The sequence below is a fragment of the Agelaius phoeniceus genome, chromosome 6 (assembly GCF_051311805.1).
Source record: "Agelaius phoeniceus isolate bAgePho1 chromosome 6, bAgePho1.hap1, whole genome shotgun sequence".
Classification (NCBI taxonomy): domain Eukaryota; kingdom Metazoa; phylum Chordata; class Aves; order Passeriformes; family Icteridae; genus Agelaius; species Agelaius phoeniceus.
In genome coordinates this window covers 1,341,568-1,364,861 of record NC_135270.1, presented here as the reverse complement: position 1 = coordinate 1,364,861, position 23,294 = coordinate 1,341,568, and the positions used below count along the sequence as shown (strand labels likewise).

General features: G+C 41.2%; 1 protein-coding gene across 2 annotated transcripts in view; it reads left to right on the top strand.

Moving 5' to 3' along the window:
* The window catches only part of GALNT18 (polypeptide N-acetylgalactosaminyltransferase 18), a 222,045-nt gene that overhangs the window by 85,980 nt on the left and 112,771 nt on the right, over window positions 1-23,294 (top strand). For both annotated transcript variants that reach the window (XM_054634744.2, XM_054634743.2), the window contains exon 3: window positions 16,893-17,085. In XM_054634744.2, coding sequence (XP_054490719.1) covers window positions 16,893-17,085 — 193 coding nt within the window. The remainder of the gene's footprint in view (window positions 1-16,892; window positions 17,086-23,294) is intronic.

Below are 23,294 nucleotides of genomic sequence, written 5' to 3'. Positions count from 1 at the left end.
TGTGGCTCTCATCCCTATCTTTTTTCTTCAGTCTCTTGGTTGCAATAGTTTCTTTGCTCAGAACGAGCTCCCTGATCCCCTCCTACTGGACATTCCTTTATTTTACACATCCAGAACTATCTGACGTTCAGTGTTGGTGTAAAAATGAGTGGCCCAGAAGCTGACGTTGAGTAGGCCACGGCAGCCTGTAGGGCGAGGAAAGGCAGCCCAGTAGCCGCGTTTCTCTGCGTATCACAGACTCGCGCGCGGGTGGAGTTGCGAGGCGCGCGCGTTTGCGGCGTCGCTCTCTGGCAGCTCGGCACTGGTGTGCCTGGGCACCGGGACAGACCTCCCGGGGAAGAGCTCACGGCACCGGGCCTGCAGCTCAGGGAGCACCTGGACAAGGCTCTCAGCCAGCTTTAGTTTTAATAGTCCTGCCACGAGCAGGGAGGTGCGCTTGGTGATCCTTGTGGGTCGCTTCCCATGGGAGATGAAACGTTCTATGACCCTGAGAAACAGTTTTTAGCCAAAAAACTCCAATGTTCTATGACTGCTATGGGAAAATGTATCAGAGTCAATTTTTCATGAAGCACTGAACGCAAAATAAGCTGTGAAAATTGTAAGTTTGCATATCAAAGGCTGTTTAAATTGAAACTGGAGATTCACGTGGCCCTCGTGATATTGGTTTTGTTGCTAAGATGAAGACTAAGGGTCAGGTTCTTCTACGTGAAAACAGAGAAATTGCAAATATTTTAGGGAGTTTTTATCATCTACAGAGTAATTTGCTTTCTTGATCTGTGGGAATAAATTATCAGATATGACTTTGTGTAAATAGGCATTAATCTTAATAATAATGTACAGTGGCCTCCCTGACCTTGGAAAGAATCCTGACTTTCCTGGATTTATCATGGAGAATCAACAGCAATTACAAGGAAATTGCAAATGTCCTTGTGGGCTCTTCAGTCCTCCAAAGCTAGTTTTTCACAGTCTCTAGGATAAACATTTCAGCTTCTAACACTGACTTGTTTGGAAGCTACTCTGAGGAAGAAGAGAGGGAAAATGAGATGGGGGAGAGGCAGAAAATGAAGCTTGATTTCCTGGCTGAGGGATCCATATGTTTTTTCATGCTCAGTTAACTGTGCTTATACTCTTGGCTCCAATGTAAATACAGTTTTTATTTAATACTTAGAGTATGACCTGGGCAGCATCTGAGATAAAAGAAATACTAATGATTTTAGATGCACAGAGCTATTTCCCTTACAGGAGAAGATACCCTTTTAATATTTGAAAACATGAGAAGAAAAAAGCCTCAAGAATTTAACCTGTATGGTTGTTTTTAAATAATGCATATAGAAAGTATTACTAAAAGCTGCACAGAAACCTGTTTATGTTGGTTGGGAACATCCCCCTGAAAATTTGGGGTGTTGCTTTTTGTGCAAGAGTGCAAGTTTTCTGCCTTGCTGTTTTAATTTTAATAACACTTTCTCCCCCATCTGCTGGAGGTGGTTCAGATGGAAGATGGGAAGAATAAGGTCTTAGCAAGTGGGTGCTAACAGATGCTGAAATATGATCATTACCAGCTGTTTGAGATTCAGTGGCTGTAATATGTTAATGAACTATTAAATTATGCAGATAGTAATCACTGCAAGAGGAATGACATCAAATGGAATTATGTGACAAATATGACAAAATCTCATTCCTCACTCTCCTTTTCTAATGGAAAATATTAAATTTAAAAATAGAATTCTGTGTTTATACATTGAAATTCTGTGAAGAAGCTTGCATAAATCCAAATGAATTAATTTTCTTTGTCAAGTATGGCTAAAAGACAGATGATGATGTTAAAAGTTAGACCTTAGAAATCCAGTTAAGCATTGGCAAGACACAGTCATCCATCAGCCAGTCACAAGTGAAACAAAGCTTTGGGTTATCCCTCCCTAGTTTGCAGTGCTCTTTTCTTCTGTCAGTATGTCTTGTTACCTCTTGAAGAGATATATTATAATTTTGTAAGTTCTGTAGTTTGAATATATTTTATATAAAGCTGTTCATGTAACTGATACTTGTGAAAGAATAACTCAGTTTCCTTGAATGTTAAAACAACGTTGGAATTACTGTTTCAATGTTCTTTTATGTTTTATCTTCTCCATTAATGAATGTTTGTTTCAAAAGTGTGGTTTAGCAATCAGTATTTAAATTAAACACTAGCAAGGGCTGAGTTGGTCCCTAGTAGAAGATCTTAGTAGTCACTGCAGAAAACACAAGAAGGAGCAAAACAGTGGTATGTTAAGTGTCCTTTTACTCCAAGAGAAAAGATATTTACATTGACTTTTTCCCCCCCTGCATAATTACTGCTTTCTGCACTGTAACTCTTCATTGCTGGTTGGATGGAATATAATGAAAGTGTTCCTTGTCACAGTCACATTTTCTGAAAAATCCCTTTGCCCAGGATTCTTCTCCTGGGAAGCTGAGAAGCCTCAGAGAAAAAGGAAAACAATTTTTATCCCATTTGCTTCTCCTGTGTTGTGCTCCCATCTGGAATGTGTTTGGAGATTGTTTACCCACAGGTGATTGTTCCATTGGATTCTGCTGGGAGTTGTTTTCACTCTTTGGCCAATCAGGGCCAAGCTGTGTCGGGGCTCTGGAGAGAGTCAGGAGTTTTCATTATTATCTTTTTAGCCTTCTGTAAGTATCCTTTCTGTATTCTTTAGTATAGTTTAGTGTAGCATTCTTTAATATAATACAGTATCATAAAATAATAAATCAGCCTTCGAGAACATGGAGTCAGATCCATCATTCCTCCCTGCCACAGGGCACCTCATAAACATGACACTTCCTCTTCTTGCTCTTACCTGTCCTCTGCTTCTACTCTTCTCTACAATGGCAAAAATATATTGTAAGAAATATATTAAGAGATATCCTCATACTCAGGGTTATGCTGAGATTATTGTTAATAATTGGAAATAGAAGTGTATTTAAATTAGGGTTTTTTCCCCCCCAAAACGTGGAAAAGGGGTCTCTTCTTATGGGACAGGTTTTGGCTTTGGTAAGAAGTTTGTCTTTGCTCCAGTTGCAGCACTTGTTTGTGCTTGAAAAGCTGCACTTGTTCTTTACATCAGTAGTATTCCAAGGCAGATTATGTCAGTGTTTCTCCTGTAGTATAATTAGTGCTGTTTACTTAAGTTCTGCCTGGTGGTATGACTTCATAAGTAACATCTCACTTAGGTATATATACCCTTGTACATTTACTATTTTAATTTTAAAAAATAACAAGAAGAATTTAATGTAAATCTCTAAACCAGATTCCCAAAATACAACCTAAGAGAAAACAGTGTGAAAATTTGAAGACAGACATTTTCAGAGACTCTGTAAACATGCTTTGGTGTTTTGTGGGCCAAGGATGTATCTTTTGACTCTGGAATGTTCCTCTGCATGTAAATCGAGCATATAAATTCCCTGGAGTTTCTTTCATTATCCCAAACAGTTAAATTTTACCCAAAAAACAAGTGATAAAATAAGTCTATGTTTCTACACTGCGCTAGTGTTATGAAAATAAAATGTACGTATCTTTTCAGGAACACTTCAGAGAAGTTTTGAATGTTCTAGCATCATGAGAATAAATCATAACACTTAGTAGCTGCTACTATTTGCTGTTTGGTCTCCCAGCTTTGTAGCATCACTTTCAGGGAACAGATTTACAGATTTGCAGATAGTCATTAGGCCATGTTAAGTGCACAGATGGTTTGCATACCTCTGAGCAAGAAAAAACAAAAATGGGAATGGGAAAAGAGAGGGGTAAAGCAAGCTGTGTAATTAAGCAAAGAAGTGCACGTGTTGTTAGGGCTAAAAGATGCAGTTTAAAGGAGGAATTTTGCCTGAACAAAATTATTTGCCTGCAGTATATTCTAACCTGCTGTATGATTCTGTCAGCTGGGAATGGAAATCCTCTTGGTAACAATTGTTGTTCACAGAAGCAAATTTTTACCAGGCTGTAAGACAACGAATATCTGAGTCCACAAGACTCTTTGCAGGGAAAATGGTGCTACTGAAATATCTAATATTCCTCACAAGCCACACTCTAAAGAGGCTGGAAAAATCTAGTAAATCTCCTTACACAGGAAACCAATCCTCTGATACTAGTTAAGGAAATGGAATTGTAACATAAACATCTGCTCCTTGTAATGCAGGGAGTGTTGGAGCCTGGTGGCTTGGAAAGAGCAGAAACAGCATTGTCAGGATTAACTTGCTGTGGGACAGCAAGCAATTGAACACTGGGGCTGATGCAGCCTGTCTGCTGATGCAGAGGAATTTGTGAAAAGTGGCTGATCTTTAATGTCTTTGCTGATGAGAAGAAAGATGATTTTTATTGGGTTTGTAAGCATTTCAGTGATGGCTGGTACTGAGCAGCTCTGAAGTGTAGCTTTGTTTTAATACTTCTGCAAGGTAGGTGAAGTGTTGCTATTCCTGTTTTACAATGGCAAAATGAGATCCATGGGGGAAACGTTCTGGCTTTTCTGTGAGAGCTCAGCTGTGCAGAGATAATCAAGGAATTATTTTAGGAGGAAAACGAAATCCTCTTTTTTCCTTTACCCCTGTGGAAGGGTACTATGAGCAGCAAGAGGAGAAAAGTAGCTGAAGTCTTAGTCTAAGTTCCCAATTCAACCATCATCCTCCATGGGAGGCCAGAGGATAGTGCTGCTGGCTGTGGACAGTTTGGTTTATGAAGATTGTGTAAAATTAGACCAGAGAGTATACAGGAGAGTACCAATGACAAATCTTCCACTGACTCCAGGTGACGCTGAGGACCTAAATGAGTGGAAATCTGGTGTCTGTGCTTCCACTTCTTGGAGTATTGGAGAACTGGAGAGCCAGGTGGTAAATGAAGCCAAAAAAGTGGTGGTGGAAAAACAGACACCCCTTCCTTCCCAGCTTGCTAGGTCTTTGGCAGGAAAGTGCATTAACAAAGAGGCGTTATCACTGCAAATGTCTGAAGGGACAGAACCTTCTGTACCAGCATTTATTGGTGAAGAAACCATAGAAGATTTTGCTCAATTCTCTGATTCTGAGCAGCCTACTCTCATGTAAATCATAATGGGTGAGTGAGATCTCATCAGTGTTTCCCTTGCATGTGTTCTTTAGACTCCTGCATTGGCAGAGATGCAGCTGCAGAGAGATGCTGATAACAGTCAGAAACACTGCTCCACTGAACCTTTTAGCAGGCTGCTCTTCCAAAACTAGGATGGAGCCAAACCAGTGTAGGAGTTCCCTTGGTGCCAGTGTCTCTTCCTTTCAGGAGGGTTTCAATAAGCATTGGCAAGTTTTTTGGCTCTTGGTAACCCAGCCAAAACTTGCTGGGAGCATTAAGCTCTTAATAATGCAAATTACAGATTTTTGTGGGAAGCGAACTTAACATGCAAAAGCAACTTGGGAGCAAAATCCCCAATTCTTGTGCACCTGCTGACCTCTTTCACACAATAACCATTGGCTAAACAGGGAAAGAGATTGCATAGGTGCATTTTAGTCAGGTGGACAGGGAAGTAGAGGCATTACAAAATTCCAGCCAAAAAGTGGCTCTGCCCATGGAAGCAGCTGTGCCTCCTCAGCAGGCTTACCAATTCCCCTTCCCCAGGGACACGAAGTAGCACTGTGGGGGGGTGGGAAATTTCTTGTGGCTAAGGTTTGGAGTTGGTTGTTAGACAGAGAAATCCCCTCCTGCTTTCTAATTTGCTTAAATTAATCTCATAATTATTTCTTTTTATTGGATGAAAATATTCCATACTCCATTTTCCAGGTAAAACATTTAATTCTCTGACATTGCCTCAAGCTAGGATTTGTTTACAAAATTTCTGGAGCTTTTACTGCTGTTACCTTTACTTGACTGCCAACTGTGTTTAAGTGTCAAAGTATTAAAGGGCCGCTTTTCTCCAGGAGCAAAGATTAATTGGAAACAAACTCTTAAGAAACTTCATTTGCTGTTAGAGAAAATTACTTGCACTTTGAATATAGAAAATCACTGGTTTTATTGATGAACAGTTGTTTCAAAGGGACATCAGCTTCTCCCTAGTCTTCTGTTCAGAGCTGGCTGCTTCTAGAACTTCTCCCTTCACTGTGCAGTTAATATCATGACTGTTATGGTAAAATGAATTTTTCATTCTTTGATTTTTCAAATAGAGTTTGATTAGCCCATCCCACCCCAGTGACTGATCAGTAATTAATCTGCAAGCCCTGTGAATTTCAAACACCTGCAGGGCAGGTGGAGAAATGAAAAACCCACTGCTCATTTTGGACATGACCTCAGGATTAATGAAATCTGGTATCATGCTTAACAATTCCTAAAAGCACTGTATAAATTCAAAATTGAATATCTCACAATTCTCAGCTGTTTTGTCAGAATATATTCTTCTGGTATCTATCCTAAATAGTCTCTACTACAAGTAATGATGATAAATAATAAAGTCCCTGGTTGTCTAGTACTAAAGATATTCTACAAAACTGGTGAAAGTCTGTTTTAATTATCCCATTTTTAGGTTGATGTTTTGCTGATGTTTGCTAACACTCCTAGATAATTCTGTTTCAGTTTAGAGCAGCTAGGATTAGTAAGCACCTCTCTGGGATTATGTGTGTATGAGCTATCTCCTAAGTGCTCTCCTCTATTTAATGCACATGAGATGTAACTGTGCTATGCTTCTGCAGCTTTTAAAAATAAAGCAACCTCTGCTCCTGTCCATTTTCATATGGCTTATATGAGAATTTTACCTCTAGTAGAATATTTTAAATGCTCTCCTAAATCTTTACCTGGCAGAAATCAGTGGGAGCTCCTTTGTTCCCACTCACTTGAGCAGCTTTGCCGTGGATGCCACGGCAGCTGTGCCTCTTAGCAGTGCTCACAGTGACTCAGTGACATGTGGATGTTTCTGTGGGTGCAGGGCGGGAGGCAGAGTGCTCCTTTGGCCTGCATTCCATTGGGATGCTGTGCTGCTGAGGGCTGGAACCATTCTTAACAAGGACTCTTGATTTTTATCTTAGACAAAATGGCCAAGTTGATTTTCTCTTCAGGATGCGTGATACACAGGGTTATTTAAAAATACAAGAAAATTCTTGCACAACTCCAAAACATGTGCCAGTAAGGGATGGAGCTTTTCTTCCTCCCATCCTTTTTGCTTTGTGGGTTTACCAGAAGCTCATCATCAGGTGTGGGGTGAGGACAGGAAGAAGAAAGATGTGTCTGAATTTTACCCAAGTATAACTTTGGTTTATGTTGCAGGAGAGGTAATAAATATTAAACCTTAGAAGATGTTTCTACTTCTCTTCTTCTGTGTTGATTTAGCACATTTGCAAGAGGTTGATTTGTGAATCTCTGACCCTTTCAATAATGCTTCTCACACTAAAGTCACGGAGATCTGCAGGGAAATCTGTAGTCTTTTGATGAGAAATTACTAACTAAGTTGCCTATTTTATTTTGCATAATAAATTAAATTTTCCATTATTTTAATTTACTTTCCTATTTTGGCAGTAAGTCCAGGTTTTCTTGGCTTCCTTTTTTTCCCTCTTGCTTCTGATTTCTGTTTAAAACTGTATTTTCAGCTTTAAGTTTCTTTCATTCTCTAATCTAACTGTATTTTGGGTTTGAGCTATTTTTAGTCTTGTTTTATTGGGGTTTTCTTGTTTCTTTTTAATTAAAATTCTGACTGGACTGTGATGACTTAAAAAAAAAAATCAGAGAAGAAAAGCCAAAAAAACAAACCAGAAATAAGCAGCCAGCCAGATGTTCCCATTCTTCACATAAGTGAAGCAGAGGAACAGTCTACCTAATGCAATTTCAAAAAGATTTTTTGAAGCTATTCTGCTTTTTAAATTTGCAGAGGAAATGCAGAATGCTCTAAGTTTGAAGCCATTTTTTGCCGTTCTTAAATTAAGACAATAGAGGGAAATTCTCAGGTAATAGATGCCTCTCCAAGTTCTTCATTGTAGGGTAGTGAGCTGAGAATAACAGCAAACCAAAGAATTTGCTGGGTGCCATCTAGAAGTTCCTCTTTGCCTTCTGTTGATGCAGAGTGCTGCTTACATGAATTGTTGGCTCCTTTCAGCATGTTTTTGACTCGCTGGCCTAGTTCCAAAATTAAGATCAAGTATCACCTCACATCATTTACCCAAATACCTGTGAAACCAGGGAACTTAATTTGATTGCATTTTTTTAAATTTTTCCTACTATGCCAAGGAGAATTCTTGACATCTTGATAGGCTCAGTGTATTATTGATGTTAACATTAGCACAAATCATCTGCTTGGTATCAAAGATGGGAGAAAGCTTTTCCTCTTGGCAGAAAAACATGAATGACAAATGAAAAGCAATGTTATGCTTAGTTGACTTTTTTTAAATTTTTAATTGAAGTGTAGTTTACAAGCCTTTAAAATACACCTGCTCCCTGCTGCTGCATTTGCCTACACCCAGTGCTTTAAGCATGGCAAGGGCAGTGGCGCCTGAGAATGGAAGATGCTTTTATAGAAGAGCATGCTGGCTCTTCAAAGCAGCCCTGTTCTTCACAATTCTTCGTGTTCCTTTCAAAGCTGAAACTCACCTCTGTCTCTTGGGCTAGCTTAGGAAAATTCCTGGCAGTGGGAAGTAGCTCCACAGTGCAATAATGCTAGCAAGTGTTTGAGGAGAACTTTTTAAGTGGGAGCCCTGTCAAGCAGAGGCCCACGTAGCTGAGTGTGTGTATAATGAGCTGCTAGGTGGTGGAAGGGGTGGAGCAGCTTACAACGTCTGATGTTGGGAGCACTTGGGAAAAAAGGAAAGGATGCCTTGAGTGAGGGAGCTGTTGCTCTCTAAAACTTCTGTGTTTGTGAAGAAGTGGCCAAACAAAATTCCTCAGAGGACTGAAAGAACTGAATGGAAGTTTTTGAAGTAGAACTAATCTGAGGGAGCTCAGTATAGCCTGGCAAGCAGAGAAAAATACCAGTTTGTGTGATTACTGAAAGAGGAAGCCTATTTTCAGTGCTTTGAGTTGGGTGACTGTAGAAGAGAGTTAGTTCTGTTTCCTTGTGTGAACTTTACTTTTGGTGTGATTACTCAGCTCTGTATAAAAAGAAAAGCTGTATGTATATGACTAATTAGCTGTGTCACAGCCTGACAGCTCCTGGCAAAATGGTTCTCAAAATAGGTAAATGCCTTTCATGTTTACTCCAGGTGACACAGACTGGGGTTTATGATATACAACACACGGAGCTTTTAAAGCCTCTCAGCTGCACTGATGCAAACACCACTAATCCCCAAGAAAAATGTGGGCTGCTACTCATTAAATGCAGATGAGTTTACTTTCCTAGTGAGCCCAGTAGCAGATGCCTAAATTTAGGAACACGTGCAGTTACAATCAATGGGATATTGTGAACCTTCTTATCTTCTGTCTTGCAGAGGACTCCCTGTGCTTTGTCTTTGGGAGGTCTGAGACCCCAAGCCCTAATGAGGAGCCTTTGCAAAATGCACTTCACATGTAGATCTCCCCTGTTTCCACTTTCTTTCACAGTGATAAGGAAGTGAGGAAAGTTGTCATTAGAAATTCAGTTTTGTGCCTCAGCATCAAGTAGAAGCAATCTCAATTTTTGGCACAGCTCTGTTTCCAGCATGCAAACTGGTCTCTCATCTGTGAAATTCTGTTGTCTTCCAATCTTATGTGAAAAGAATACTCAGTGTAATCAGTGAACCTATTGAAAAACTGTTGGTTTTGCAAAATTGGGGTTTGTGTCTTCTTTTCATTTGTATAGGGTTCACCATAATAAAATTTCCTGGGCATTTTGAAAATATTATCACAATTAATTAAAAGAATGGCGGTTATGTGTGATGATAACATGTCTTTTTTATCCAAGACAGGAAACATTTTAGGCCAGTGCAGTAATTCTTACAAAATTGCACAGATCAGAGATTATTGGCTTAAATTGGTTTAGCATCTTCCTTGACAATTTGATTTAATCAGCATTGCAGGGGGGTTTATTCCTCCTAACTAGAACCATGACCTGAAACAAGGCTGTCATCTCTGCTTGTCTGAAAAATTAGGGAGGTAATTGTGCCCATCTCGTTCTTCTCTTTCCTTTATGGGTACCACTGCTGGTTCAGGGCACTTACACTTCAGTTTGTGATACTGAGATTTGTGTATCACAACTGAATAAATTCACCAAATCCATTTTCAGGCAGTTTTTGGCAGATTATCATTGTATTTTTAGACTGTTATTCCAAAAATTGTGGTGTGTTTGCCTACAGATTAAAGTTAATGCCTTAAGTACAGAATTATTTGAAATGAGAAAAATAACTTTACCATTAAATACCTACTTCTTTTAATGAAACTTTAAGTTATAGTCAATAAAGGTGATCCTTTAAATTATAGTTAATAAATAATTATTCTGACCACTCTTTTTCTTGGAGGTCTGTAGTTAAGAAATTATATGTTGCTTTAAATGAGTTGATACTGTCTTAAAATCTGGTTTCCAAGCAGAAGGCATGCAGAGAGGTATTGCTTAGGACAAGCTGAAAGGTGCCTTTTAGAAAGTCAAAGACTTGGAACTTGGTACTCCTTCGTTTTTAATATCCTCATAGTGTGTTTTTTGAAAATCTGCCTTTTACACATTGGAGAAAACAAAATTGGTCCCTGACAAAAGATTGATGTCAATGGACACAGAAAACCTTAAAAGTGCAGTATTGGTACCTGTCAGAGAGTTCTATGTCTTCATCTGAGGGGAAATGGGTTGTTCTTGCAAATTTGCATTTCTTTAGATAATCCCATTCCAGTAAATTAGAAGCCTTTACTCTGTTTTCAAGTTGTCCAGGCTTGTAGTAACTTTATGTTAACTTTGCCAGAACGATGCATGGACTTGTCTGGCCTGATTCATATCCATGGCACAGTTATGGCTAAAGGGGAATTTAATAGGCTGTAGTGAGAACATATCTAGTAGGAACAAGAGTGCCCAGGATTTATAGTGTTTTCAGATCAGAATAGCCAGATGGAGTGCATACAGAAGAAATATAGAGCCCTTATAAAGGCCTCACTCCTATAAAGTGTTGTTTGTGTGCGCCCACATCAAATAGTTTAGCATTGACTCAATAGCATAATAAAAATTTCATTTTTCTTACCTATAGGAAATAACCACTATAATGGAATTTTGCTGCTTAATTAGTAGTTTATTGGTTTGTAGTTCTGAGGGCTCTTTAACAAGCTCTTGAGAACTCTTAAAACCCTCAGATTTCTCTTAGGACCCAAATGTTGCTGTTTCTTACACTGCCCTCTAGCGCTGAGCACGTTTTGAGAGTCATCTCCAGACATCTTCGGTGTTAAGTAACTTCTGTGAGGTGACTTTTTAGGAGCTGTTGGGTTGTGAAAGTCTGCCAGGGCAGGAGGCATCCCCATCCCCTACATGGAGGCCTGTCCTTGCTGGGTGCCAAGTGCTGCAGCAAACCCCCTCTCGTTAGGGGTAGAAATGAGCCCAGACACAGACACTTAACAACGTGGAGAGGGGCCTGGTTTATTCATCTTTACAGCTCAGCCATCCTGACTGCAGCAAGCTCCTGCTGTGGGTGTCTCTGACAGACTCTGACTGCTGCCTGTTCCTGCTGGAACGTGACTGCAAGGATTTCCTCGCTGCCTCTGAGCACAGGCTTTACCTAGATCGACTGTGACTGCAGGCTCTAACTCCATCAGACCAGCTTGATCTCACAGCAGAGCTTCTGAAGCAGCAGCAGCAGCAGCTCTCTTCTGTGTTCTGTTTCTCTGGATCATTCCTTCTTCCTCTAGGTCCTGTTCCTCCAGGCTCTCCCTGACCAGCCAACCCACCCCTTTTATCACACTTCTCTTTATTAGTCATAGCTGTGACCCATTAAGGCCAAGGCTGTTCTTTGGTAATTAGTACAACTGTGATTTACCAATGTGAGGCCATTTGTAATCCCTTCTTCTACACCTACACTAAGCAGCAGAACTGGACTGAATTTCCACCCTAATATGCACAACAAGCATGGGATTATTTATCAGAAAAGACTCCTAACAGTAACAAATGAAAATATATATTAGTAGCATGCTAACAGCTTATAGTATTGTGTGTGTGTATTGGCTGCTTGAAACGCAGTAAAGGTAGCATATAAATTAATAACATATAAATTGTGTTTCAAGTTCTAAAAATTTTTTAAATTGAGAGAGTTTTAGCATTTCCTTCTATATGTGCTGTCATACACAGTTTAATCCTTAAAGTTTTGTCTTATTGTATACTATTCATAGTGTTATCGTGATTTCTTGACAGCTGTTGAGGAGAGGATCACCTTTCTTTTGTTGGGGTTTTTTCCCATTCCCTGTCTGCCTACAGTGTTTACACTGACTACAGAGTGTGCTGGGGTATGCAAAGACTGGATATGGACTGCATCCTCTCAGGATGGTTGTGTGTTTTGTATGGAGTCCACATCAGGTTTCTTTTTTCTTAAGATTAGGGCTCTGCTGCTCTGTCATCTGTGCAGACAGAGTCTGACAGGCTCTGTCAGTCTCTCTGAGGAGCCCAGGCAACTTCAGTATGATTTACTAAGCTGTAAGTTAGCAGCAGTAGCAGGATTTAACCCACTTAGATACTGCATTTTTTCTTAGGAGCACTTCTGCTGAAGTCATTTCTTTGGGAACAGGACTAGAATGCCAAGAGGAATTAACTTGAGTATTCAAAACAGTGAAGTTCACTTTTTAGCACAAAGCCGTATTGATGTTGACACCTTGCCAGCAGTATTGTGCTTTTTTTGGGAGGTGAGAGAATAAGTAAAATAACTTCTTTGAGGGAAGATCTGTTACTGTAACTTTCAATTTTTGTCTTCTGAGTGTACTTTTCTCCATGGCTGATGCAGTGGTGCATCTTGGTGAGCTGCTTCTACTGTTGCTTGTCAGTGTTTCACCACACCGTGCAAACAAGGATGTTTTCATTTGGAGGTTCACTCATCTGATACAGGATTTATAGCAGGGTCCTGCTTGGGAGCAGCCTTGCAAGACAGGAATTGTCAAACTGCAGTTTTTGAGAATGCTGATAGTGTTTTCATGAATTACAATAGATTTTAAAAGTGTGATTTTCCTCTGTGTATCTTGCTTTGTGACAAAGTTTCGGTGAAGTTTTTCCACTTCTGAACACTGTATCACGGCTCTGTGATCCAATGCCAGTCTGGGATTTTTACCTGTCACACCGAATGGCCTCTGGCAAGAGGGTATGGATTGCTGAACAGATGAAGGGCACCTGCAGAGGAAAAGGATGAAAAGATCCTTCCTTCCACAGAAAGCTGAAAGGCTACTGCCTGCAGGAAATAGGATATAGATCTTTTGAGTGCTGGGAGCCAGAGCCAGAGTTTGAGGCCGTTAGGCCCCATCAGAGAGCTGAGCTTTGTTTTCCCTTTAATGATGGTCTGCTCAGATGTACATCATGAGTCCACCCTGCACAGTGAGGCAAGGCACAGCTGTGGCATCACCTCTGTAATCATGGCCTGTTCCTTCCTCTCTGGGCTGGGAAATCAGAGGGTCAGGCACTGGGGAACATGATCAAAGCCTTTCCTCCTCCTCTCTGGCATCATTTCCAGCTCATTCTTCTTTTTGTGGGCAGCCTGTTCCGCCTGAGCATGTATCATTTAGTGCAGGTATTGATGTCTTCAGCTGACATAGGGGTATTTTCTCAGACAGGGTGGTTGTGCTGACTTACTCTACCTACCTTCTTGTTACTGCCACTTAATGAAATCAGCAGATACGGCTACACTGCAGGCTTTGTGAAGCAGTTTTGTTTCCTAGGAAGGCGTTTTCACAATGGCAAAGCTTTGATGTGAAACACTGCTGCTTTTGTGAATCGACCTGCAGTCAAATAAGGGATAGAACCAAAATGAAACTGAGGTACCTGTGAAAACAAACAGCATGTCTGAACCTGTCTCTGCAACTATTTTTGCAACCCTTTCTGACTTGATCCTTTCTCTTAATTGTAAACCTGCTCATGGTAACTTTTCTTAGGAAGACATGTTGAAATCTGAATGGAGCTGAAAAATGGGTCTCTCTCAATGAGTTTCAAAGGCTTTCACGGAGATTAAATCAAAGTTATTAATTGATTGTGTTAATTGGTAATAAATGAAAGATTTGCTTTCTTCAGAGGTCATAGAACAAAGCAGCAATCAGACAACAAAATGTCTATCCCTTATTATCTCAGTGGTATCTTTTGATTTGGTGTCTCTGACTTATTTTATAGAATGAGCAATAGGAAGAGGAGAGTGAATTTCTGTCTTGGCAGCTGGTCATAAAGATCAAATGAAGCAATGGATTTATATAAACATTAATTGCTTAACTAGGAAATGTATGAGCTGAAGAGACACAGATGATTTTGGAAAAAACCTGTGGGGTTTTTGGCTCAGGTAAGCAGTGTGTGATCAACTCCAGGCTGATGCCATGACCAGCCAGTCTTCTGGAAGGAGAGTTCTTGGCCCAGGTGTGCAGCCAGCTGAGAGTCAGTCAGCCAGGAGTTAGTATCAGGCTCGTGTCTGGATACAGTTTTGCATGGTATGTAAAGTTAATATAGGGAGGACCTCCAGATAACGTTTGCAGTGATGTGCTGCAGGTCGCAGGCTTTCTTCCCACAGGAGAAATGGAACTGATCTTTGGTTTTTGGTACTAAGTGGGCAGATGAATGTGCCTACCTAGTGTTGCTTCAGGCAGTACTGCTCATGGGTCACCTTTGGGCCTTTGTTCCCTGCCATCATTCTGTACCTGCAGGATCAGGTGGGAAGGAGGCCTGCCCTCAGGCCATGACCTGTTTACTGAGGACAAGGCATCAAATGCACTTGTTGACCAGTCAAAAGGCAGCTGATGGTCTGTAATCATTATTTTTATTTCTTGTGAGAGACTGGCTGAAGAAAGTTGCTTCCCCCAAGAGTTTTCAGCCAAATAAAGGAAAGAAAGGCTTTGTCATCAGAGATGCCTGCTTAATTCCATTGATTGGAATTGTAATTGGAAGTTCCTGCTAATGTTTTTTTTTTTCCTGTAGAGCAATGTATTGAAATAACATGTTTGCTTAGCATACAAAAAAATTACTGCATTTGGTAAGTGGTTTAGTAGAGCTTGGAAACTAAATTCACAGATATCCATTACTGGAAAATCTTAACTGAGATACAGCCTCGATTACTGAGCACTTTTTCAATCAGAAAACAGCAAGAGATTCACAAAATCATTAGATAAAATTCAATATATTCAATATATGTGTGACTCTGTGAAGGTAGTTGTTTCTGGGATGGCTCTTCATGCATGAAAAGACAGAAACATCTGCGACCTCCCATGCTGCTGTGCTTTTTAAAGTGGTATTCAAATGCTGGCCTGCCTTTTTCAAGTTAGGACCCTCTGAAATGATCTGAGTTTATCCAACTTGTGTACTTGCCAAGCTCGTCTCTCAGACATTTATCTGGTGGTAGCAGGGCCTATCAGAGTAGTTTCCTCCTTTGACTGAGGGTTTAGTTTGTCTTTCATCTTTGAAGAGTTGGAGCTGATTCCCGAATTCAGGCTCGGAGACAGTACTTTGACAAGGAAAGAAACATTTCATGTTTACAGAGGTTGGAACATGGTGTAGGAAGTGAGTGCCATTAGTTTCCTGTCAGTGTTGTCAGACAGAAAAAGGAGAACATCTCGAACAAATCAAATAACCTGGTCTTCTCAATTTATGTTTTTGCATTTTGGGTTCTTTCTAGTAGGAGATCAAAGGATGCTTCCTTGCATTCTTTGGGAGTCAGGATTCTGATGGCATATTGTGCTAGTTCATAAACTGTTGTCTTTAGGTGTGTCCATGAAGTTTAAGTCGGCTCTCAGGCCTTGAGGTGGCTCTGGGTGCTGAGGAGGACTTTGGGGACAATTGACAGATTTTCAGAAGATTCACTTTAATTTTCGTAAATCTCTGTGTGTGTAAGTACAGCCCTTTGGAAAGGAGAGTTCTTCATTTGGTTGGGTCACTGTTAAAGATTTTTTTGTCTGTGTGTTTGGCTCTAGTTGAAAAATCTGAGTCAGTTAAGGCCTTTGATCTTGCCTGACTGGTGTGCTGTGGATTGTAAAGTGTTTACAGAAACAAGGGCCTCTCTTGGTTAGATTATGTGGTCAGCTGTGATGTGTCTGTCACAGAGAGCTCACAAGACATCTTGAACAGACTTTCTGTGCAACTAAACATTGAGAATGAATGCTGTGATTTCATTGTACTGGAGCTCTTCTTAAATTGAGTTCTAGGTATAACTTTCCCTCTCCTCTCTGTTTTGGCACAACAGCCAGAGATGTGGCCTTGTGAAATGAAAACCTTTTCTAATCAAGCAAATACTACAAAGTGATGAGCAGTAGCATCATCGCATGCACCTAAATATGGACTGAAAACTCAAATAGGCTGGATTGGTAAACTGGAGCACAGAGTTATTGCATGACTGAAATTAGTTTGCTATTTAAACATGGATGCCTAGTACAGTGAATTTTCTGTGTTGAATATGTAGTTTTAAAGAACTTCATTTGCACAGAAACTTTGGCAGCTATTTTGTGCACTCTGTACAGATTCTTTTTTTCCTCTTCAAAACTTCAGTTTTTTCCTAGCAAGATAATCCAGGCTGAAATTAAGTATTTCATCTTAGTATATAAAAGCAAAATAGCATTCTTTTCTGATAAAGCTCCTTCTGAAATTTAATTCATTTAATGATTTATCAGTCCTGGCCTTTAGTCAGATTGTGATAAAAAAGAATTGTTTCTACCTAACTTTATTTGACTATTAAATTTTGAGCCTTAGGTGCTAATAGTTATACTGACACAAGAGTATGTGAGGGCATGTCATGGGAAGACTTACAGGCAGCAAGTGGAGCTGAAGTTACACTTTTTAAAATAGCAGATCCTTACTGTTTCCTTTTGTCTTTGTCTCTCGTAGAAGCTCCACCAAAGTTGGAAGACAACCCTGCAGAAGCGTTCACGGACTCGTCTCTCTTTGCTCACTGGGGGCAGGAGCTGAGCCCTGAGAACAGGCGGCTGGCCCTGAAGCAGTTCCAGTACTATGGCTACAACGCCTACCTGAGCGACCGCCTTCCACTGGACAGGGCCCTGCCAGACCTGCGGCCCAGCGCGTGAGTCCTGGGGTGCCCTCCCTGCAGGCCCGCACTGCGGCCTTCCAGCTCTTCTCCCCCTGCGGGCTCCACTGTGTCCTTCCAGCTCTTCTCCCCCTGCGGGCTCCACTGTGTCCTTCCAGCTCTTCTCCACCTGTGGGACACATTGTGTCCTTCCAGCTCTTCTCCACCTGTGCGCCCCACTGTGGCCTTCCAGCCCTTCTCCACCTGTGGCCACACTGTGTCCTTCCAGCTCTTCTCCACCTGTGGGCCCCACTGTGGCCTTCCAGCTCTTTTCCCCCTGCAGGCCCCACTGTGTCCTTCCAGCTCTTCTCCACCTGTGGGACACATTGTGTCCTTCCAGCTCTTCTCCACCTGTGCGCCCCACTGTGGCCTTCCAGCTCTTCTCCACCTGTGGGACACATTGTGTCCTTCCAGCTCTTCTCCACCTGTGCGCCCCACTGTGGCCTTCCAGCTCTTTTCCCCCTGCAGGCCCCACTGTGTCCTTCCAGCTCTTCTCCACCTGTGGCCCCACTGTGGCCTTGCAGCTCTTTTCCACCTACAGGGCCACACTGTGGCCTTCCAGCTCTGGCCTTCCAGCTCTTCTTCCTCTGCAGGCCCACACTGTGGCCTTCCAGCTCTTTTCCACCTGTGGGCCCACACTGCGGCCTTCCAGCTTTGGCCTTCCAGCTCTTCTCCACATGTGGGCCACACTGTGGCCTTCCAGCTCTTCTCCACCTGCAAGGCTTACCTCCTAGGTCTGGGTACAGGTAACAGCTAGAACGAGTAATTCCTATCAAATAGATGAAGCTGTACATTTCAATTGTCATCTGAAGCACTGCTGAGCCCAAAGTCAGTTCTGTTAAAGTCCCACTAAGTATTCATGAACATTTCTTCAGCATCTGTTGGAAGCTTCATCTCACCTACAATTTACATTAGATAGCAGGTGTATTTTTTCTGCTAAAAGAAGAACCTTTTCGTGCCAGTTTTCAGTTTTATCAGATAATTGGCTAAATAAGAGCTGCTCTCTTTGAAAGCACAGAACTGCCTGATTAAGGTCAGTTGGCAGGTGAAGCTGGTGAGTTTCAGTGGTGAAATACACCTTTGAGCCAAGCACTGAAAGCCCTGGGATCCTCCTTCCCTGGGCAGGTCTCTGCTGGCAATCGTGCCTGCCAGGCAGGGTGAACACAGCCAGGGTTATTCCACAATGGCTTGGGGAGTTGGATGGGAGCAGGGGAGGGAACAGCCTTCCCTTCAGTGCATCTGGGGCCTGTTTGGGCAGCACTATTCACAGAGACTGTTAGTGCTCAAACTTTTTGAAGTGTTGGTGATATATCTGATGCTTTGAACAAACAGCAGCTCTGGAGATGGAGAAGCAGGTGGAGGGAAAACTGCTTTTTTGCAGCTCATTAAAAAAAGAAATCATTAAAATAAATGTGCTGGGTACTTGGTGAATCAAACACGATTGTATGCACTTATTCTAACCAAATATTTTAATAACTAAAGCAGTAGTGCATTTTGCTGCACATTAAGTTGATGGTAGCAAAAATATATGAACACCATTCCAGGCAGCACTTTAGCAGTATCTATGCTATATTTCATTATATATTGCATTGTAGAAATATTTTTGTTGCAGATTTGCTGTAATACTGACTTTGAAGAAATCAAAGTCCATGCAATTGTATTTGTGTTCTGGTTGAATCAGTTTAGCAATGCCTGTAGGGACAGTCTCTTTTTTGTTTTTTAATTGTAGACTGATCTGAAGGAAAAAGAAATCTTTTTAACTAGACATCAGTGATAGAAATGTTTCTGTTCTTATAGCTCTTTTGAAATTACTCTTCTGAATGATTTAAATATCAATTTTTTATAATGCTGTGTTTTAGAAATTTAAAATATAAGAAAATGAATGTTACTGTAGCTGAAAATAAATTAAGGTCAGGATTTTAAAAGAAACTCTAGTTAGAAATGAATCATGATCCTAATTCCTGTGCAAGTTTTGATCATTTGCTGACTGTCTGCCAGAAACATGACAGACATCACAGTATGTTTAGGGACACATACATACAAAATAATGGCTTAGTAATGGTAAGGTTCCCTGCACCCTTTAGGCTGGGGAGCAGGCAGAGACTCAGACACTGGGATGTAGTAAGTTCTGACCCTGAGGAAAATGAACTCTGTTGTCAGGCAGTGTGCAAACTGTTTGCTGTAGCTACAGCACCCCGTGGAGTGCAGAGCTACAGGTGTTCTCTGAGTCCTGTTGTTGAAAAAAGAATTCCTGCTCCTAACAAGCAAATTCTCATTTGTGTGAGAGCACATGCATGAATGTTGTGAGGGAAAAAAGTCTACCCTGTGAAAGTATGTGTAATAATCAATTTTCGGGATTTCTAGCACCTGGTTTTTAAGCCAAGTGCAGAAGTCACTTCCCACGTCTGTATAAGTGTATTAAATTATCCTTGGGCAGGTACTGGGCTCAAGCAGCACAGCCTAAAAGCCAAGGACAGTGTGGTGTGAAGAGAGCCTGCAGCAAGTGACATGGAGCCCAAGTTAGTCACCTTTGCTGGAACTCAGTCAGTTGTGGTATTTCTGTTCTGACTAGAAATGCATGAGAGCACAGATACAACCACAGTACTGGGCACAGTTAGCCAAGGGCTGACCAAGCTCATTAGCCTGGATTGAGCAGGGATTCTGCAAGAGTCAGCATGGCAGTGGTATCCCAGCAAAGGCTTGTGACAGGTAGATAAAGGAGCAGAACTCACATAGTTCTGTCTGGGCTCAATGGCGGTCTCTCATCTGTATTCAGAATCTATCGTATGGAGTACAGGAATTTGGGAGGACAACAATATTTGGAACTGAAACCTAAGGAAATTCACACATTGTTAGCCCCAGATGAGAGCAGGAGAATTAAGTGATCTGCCAAAATTGTGATATTACTCCTTTATATCATACTGGTATGACTCAGCTTTGACCTTTCTGCCTACAGTGCTCTGAGAATTCACATCTACATATCTTAGCAGGGGAGCTCAGCATGTCTTTACAAGGTTCTGCAGAGAGAAAGGCCATTCCACGTGTGTAATAACACCAAATTATAACATGCAGCATTTTCTAGGGTGCAGATTGTCAGCATTAAATGCCATGACAAAAGAAGAGGACAATTAGAGATTGTGGAGCTGCAACACAGAGGGAAGAGAGGGCAAAAATCCAGCCTTGTCCAGTCCTTCAGCGTGGGTGGCATGAAGAGGCAGTAGAACACATTTAGCAGTTAGGGCAGTGCACTCTGCCCAAGCCTCTGAACTCTGGCCTCTCTAGAAAAAGATTATCACATTGGTTGGACACATCCAGCAGAGCACAGCTGGGTCCAGCTCTGGCAGTTGTCACACCTTTCAGAAGGACCTTCTCATGCTTTAGGTTCTGCAGAGTGGTTTCTGACCCTCTGTACAGCCATGAGCCTCCTGTCCCATTCTGAATTTGGTTCCTTTTCACAATGAGTATTTGTGCTAGCACAGGTGTCCCCAGCACAGTCCAAAATAATCTCTTTGAAGCAAATAAGAGATGCCCTGGATACTTTAGCCTCCTGAAGTGATCACTGCACTGTGAAGTGGGCTGTTTTTGCAATACTCAGTAGACAGTGCAGGGTTTATTGTGGAGTACTGTCTCTGCCAGGACTAATTTTGTGCTGCTGAAGCTGGGTGCTGTGCTGTTCCCCACATTCTGTGCATCTGTGGGCCTTATGTACATCACAGACTGACAGCTCTAATGAGCTTGGAAGCCCTTAGGAAGGTAGTGTTGCCCTTGCTGCATGCAGGAGCAGAGGATAATAGTTCTGTGTTAGTTATAATTCTGTTGTGCTCATTACTTTTAGTAGGGCAGCCAGCACCCACAAAGCTTGTTTTGAGTGAAATGTGAATGAAACAAGCTCGTGCACAAACTCATCGTAACAATTTTGGTTATTTAGGGGTCCTGAAACTGTCTCCCAAGCTCCTTTCCAGTGGATGCACTTAAGATTCTACTTTGTTGGCTTGTAAATTTTTGTTGCCTGATCCATTGTGCTGAAGCACACATGGGAGAGGGAGGTAATATTCTTCTTTGGTTATGTGATGAGCGAGGGAGGCAGAGCAGGAAGGAAGGTTTGCAGCAGGATCCCAGCAGAGGAGCTGTTTCCAAGGGTCTGGCTCCTGCATGGACTGTCTGATACAGAGAAACCTGGCCAGTAAATGCAAAGCAACCTTTTCAGTCAGTGTAACTGACTGGAAGAAAGCAAAGGCAGGAAGGGTGGAAGGCAAAAGAAGCATTTATAAAGCTCAGATGTTTGAATTCTTTAGAGATTGTCAAATAGCATGGTACAGCATGTGGCTTGCAGCAGGTTTGCCCTTTTCCTGGCTGAAAGTTTGTCATCTGGAAAAGTGCAGAGGAGAGGTCCTGTTTCCTGTGCAGAGAAGGGCTTTGGCTATTTTGTAAGCACTTCTTTCAAACAATTCACTGCTCCTAAGCTGATTATTTAGAGGCTCAGTTTGGCAAGGGACAGTGGTAGAAGCCTTGAAGACAGCAAAATTAGGTTTGTGATAAAGTGGGCACAAACAGAGCAGGCAAGAGATCCCCTGAATGCAGATAGGACTACAAGGAAGAAAAATCAAGCATTGGCTAGTTGAGGACAGTGATGTGGTTTGGGAAAAAAGTTTTTTATGTATGTTCACTTGTCCAAAATGTCCATCAGTCTTATGGTGGCAAACACAATCCTGGATGTAGCATGCATCAGACTTCTGTATATATATTTTTTCCTTTATTAAAATTGATATAAGAAAAATCAGTAATTTCAAATAGTGAGGTTCAGGCTGGGCATTTGTATGTAATCTCTATTTCTCCCCAAAAGCCAGCTTCTCCAGACTTGCATTCCATAAACCTTTGCCCCCACACGTCCCTGTGAAACAGTTCTGCTCTGCTGGGTTTATGTTAGTGATGGATATGGCTCCTTGTTAATTTCTGACCAAGTTCTTTTGTTGCTAGTGGTAAAAGAGAACATTAATATTGCTTGTTAGTTTTGATGTTTTGAGGGAGCCATTTAAAAAAAGCACAAAGTATATACAATACATATAATATATTGTTTTGGACAGAAGTTCCAAAATTTCCAAAGTATTCAGCATTCTTGTTAAATACCTAATCTTTCATGCTGTCCTGTTTCGTGCTCTCTTTTACTTATCTCTCTGCCTCTGATTCTTCTTTTTCTTATCTCACCTTTGCCATGAGATTTGTTCCCAGCAGCAATGTGTACTGCCTGAGCAGCCACCCTCTGGGATTCTGAGCTCAGCTTTGGTTTTCCTGTTGAGATGTACCTCAGATGGCTGCTCTACAAGTGTTTAATATCACTGGCAGTGATACCAAATCTGCTGCTGTCTTCAGGCTGCTCTAATAGCCAAAGTTAATGATGATGTACCCTTGTACAGGAAAAAAAGACCTTCTTATATGCTGTTCAATGCCAACCTGGTTAGCATAGCTCAGTTAGCACCTAAAATACTGATCATAGCAAAAGGAAAAATGAAGTCTGATCACACAATGAAATTATACACATAAATACAAAGATAGTTGTGCAGGAGTTCTTACAGTGTTGTGGTGTTGGGGAAAACAAGACAGATGATGGACTTAGGATGTAGTTAACAGAAGAGATTTGATAACAGGATGCCTTGGCAATACAAACAGAGCTTTGAGGATTGCAAGAAGATTAAATCAGACAGGTTTACTGGAAAAAGGAAATTACATCAGAATTCTGCAAGCAAGAGATGTTTAAAATGTATAAGTTTGTTTATGTAATTATTAACCCAGTCATTGTAGTAAAACACTACCAGCCCCCCTAAAATAGTATATAAATGTTTCAATCCCACAATAAATCAGATTCTGATCACCAAAGTCTTCCATCTCTCTTCATTGCTGGCATACAATACTCAGTTCTTTTGCCAAAGTTTTGCTGCTACTTATTTCATTTACGCCAGAATGTTTTGTTTTGTTTTACTCCCATGTATTTTGAACTTCTGTTGGCCATTTTGGCTGTGGACAAAATGTTACTAGTGCTTGAAGAAGGTACAATTGTGTTTCTGCTTGCGCTTCTGAGAAATTCTTACCTTGTTGGAACTAAAACTTGCTCCCATATACTTGTTCCTTTAAGTGTTGTTCCTAAAACAACACTTCAACCCCAAACATTTTTAGTAACATCTTGATTGCATCTTGTATTAAACAAAAAA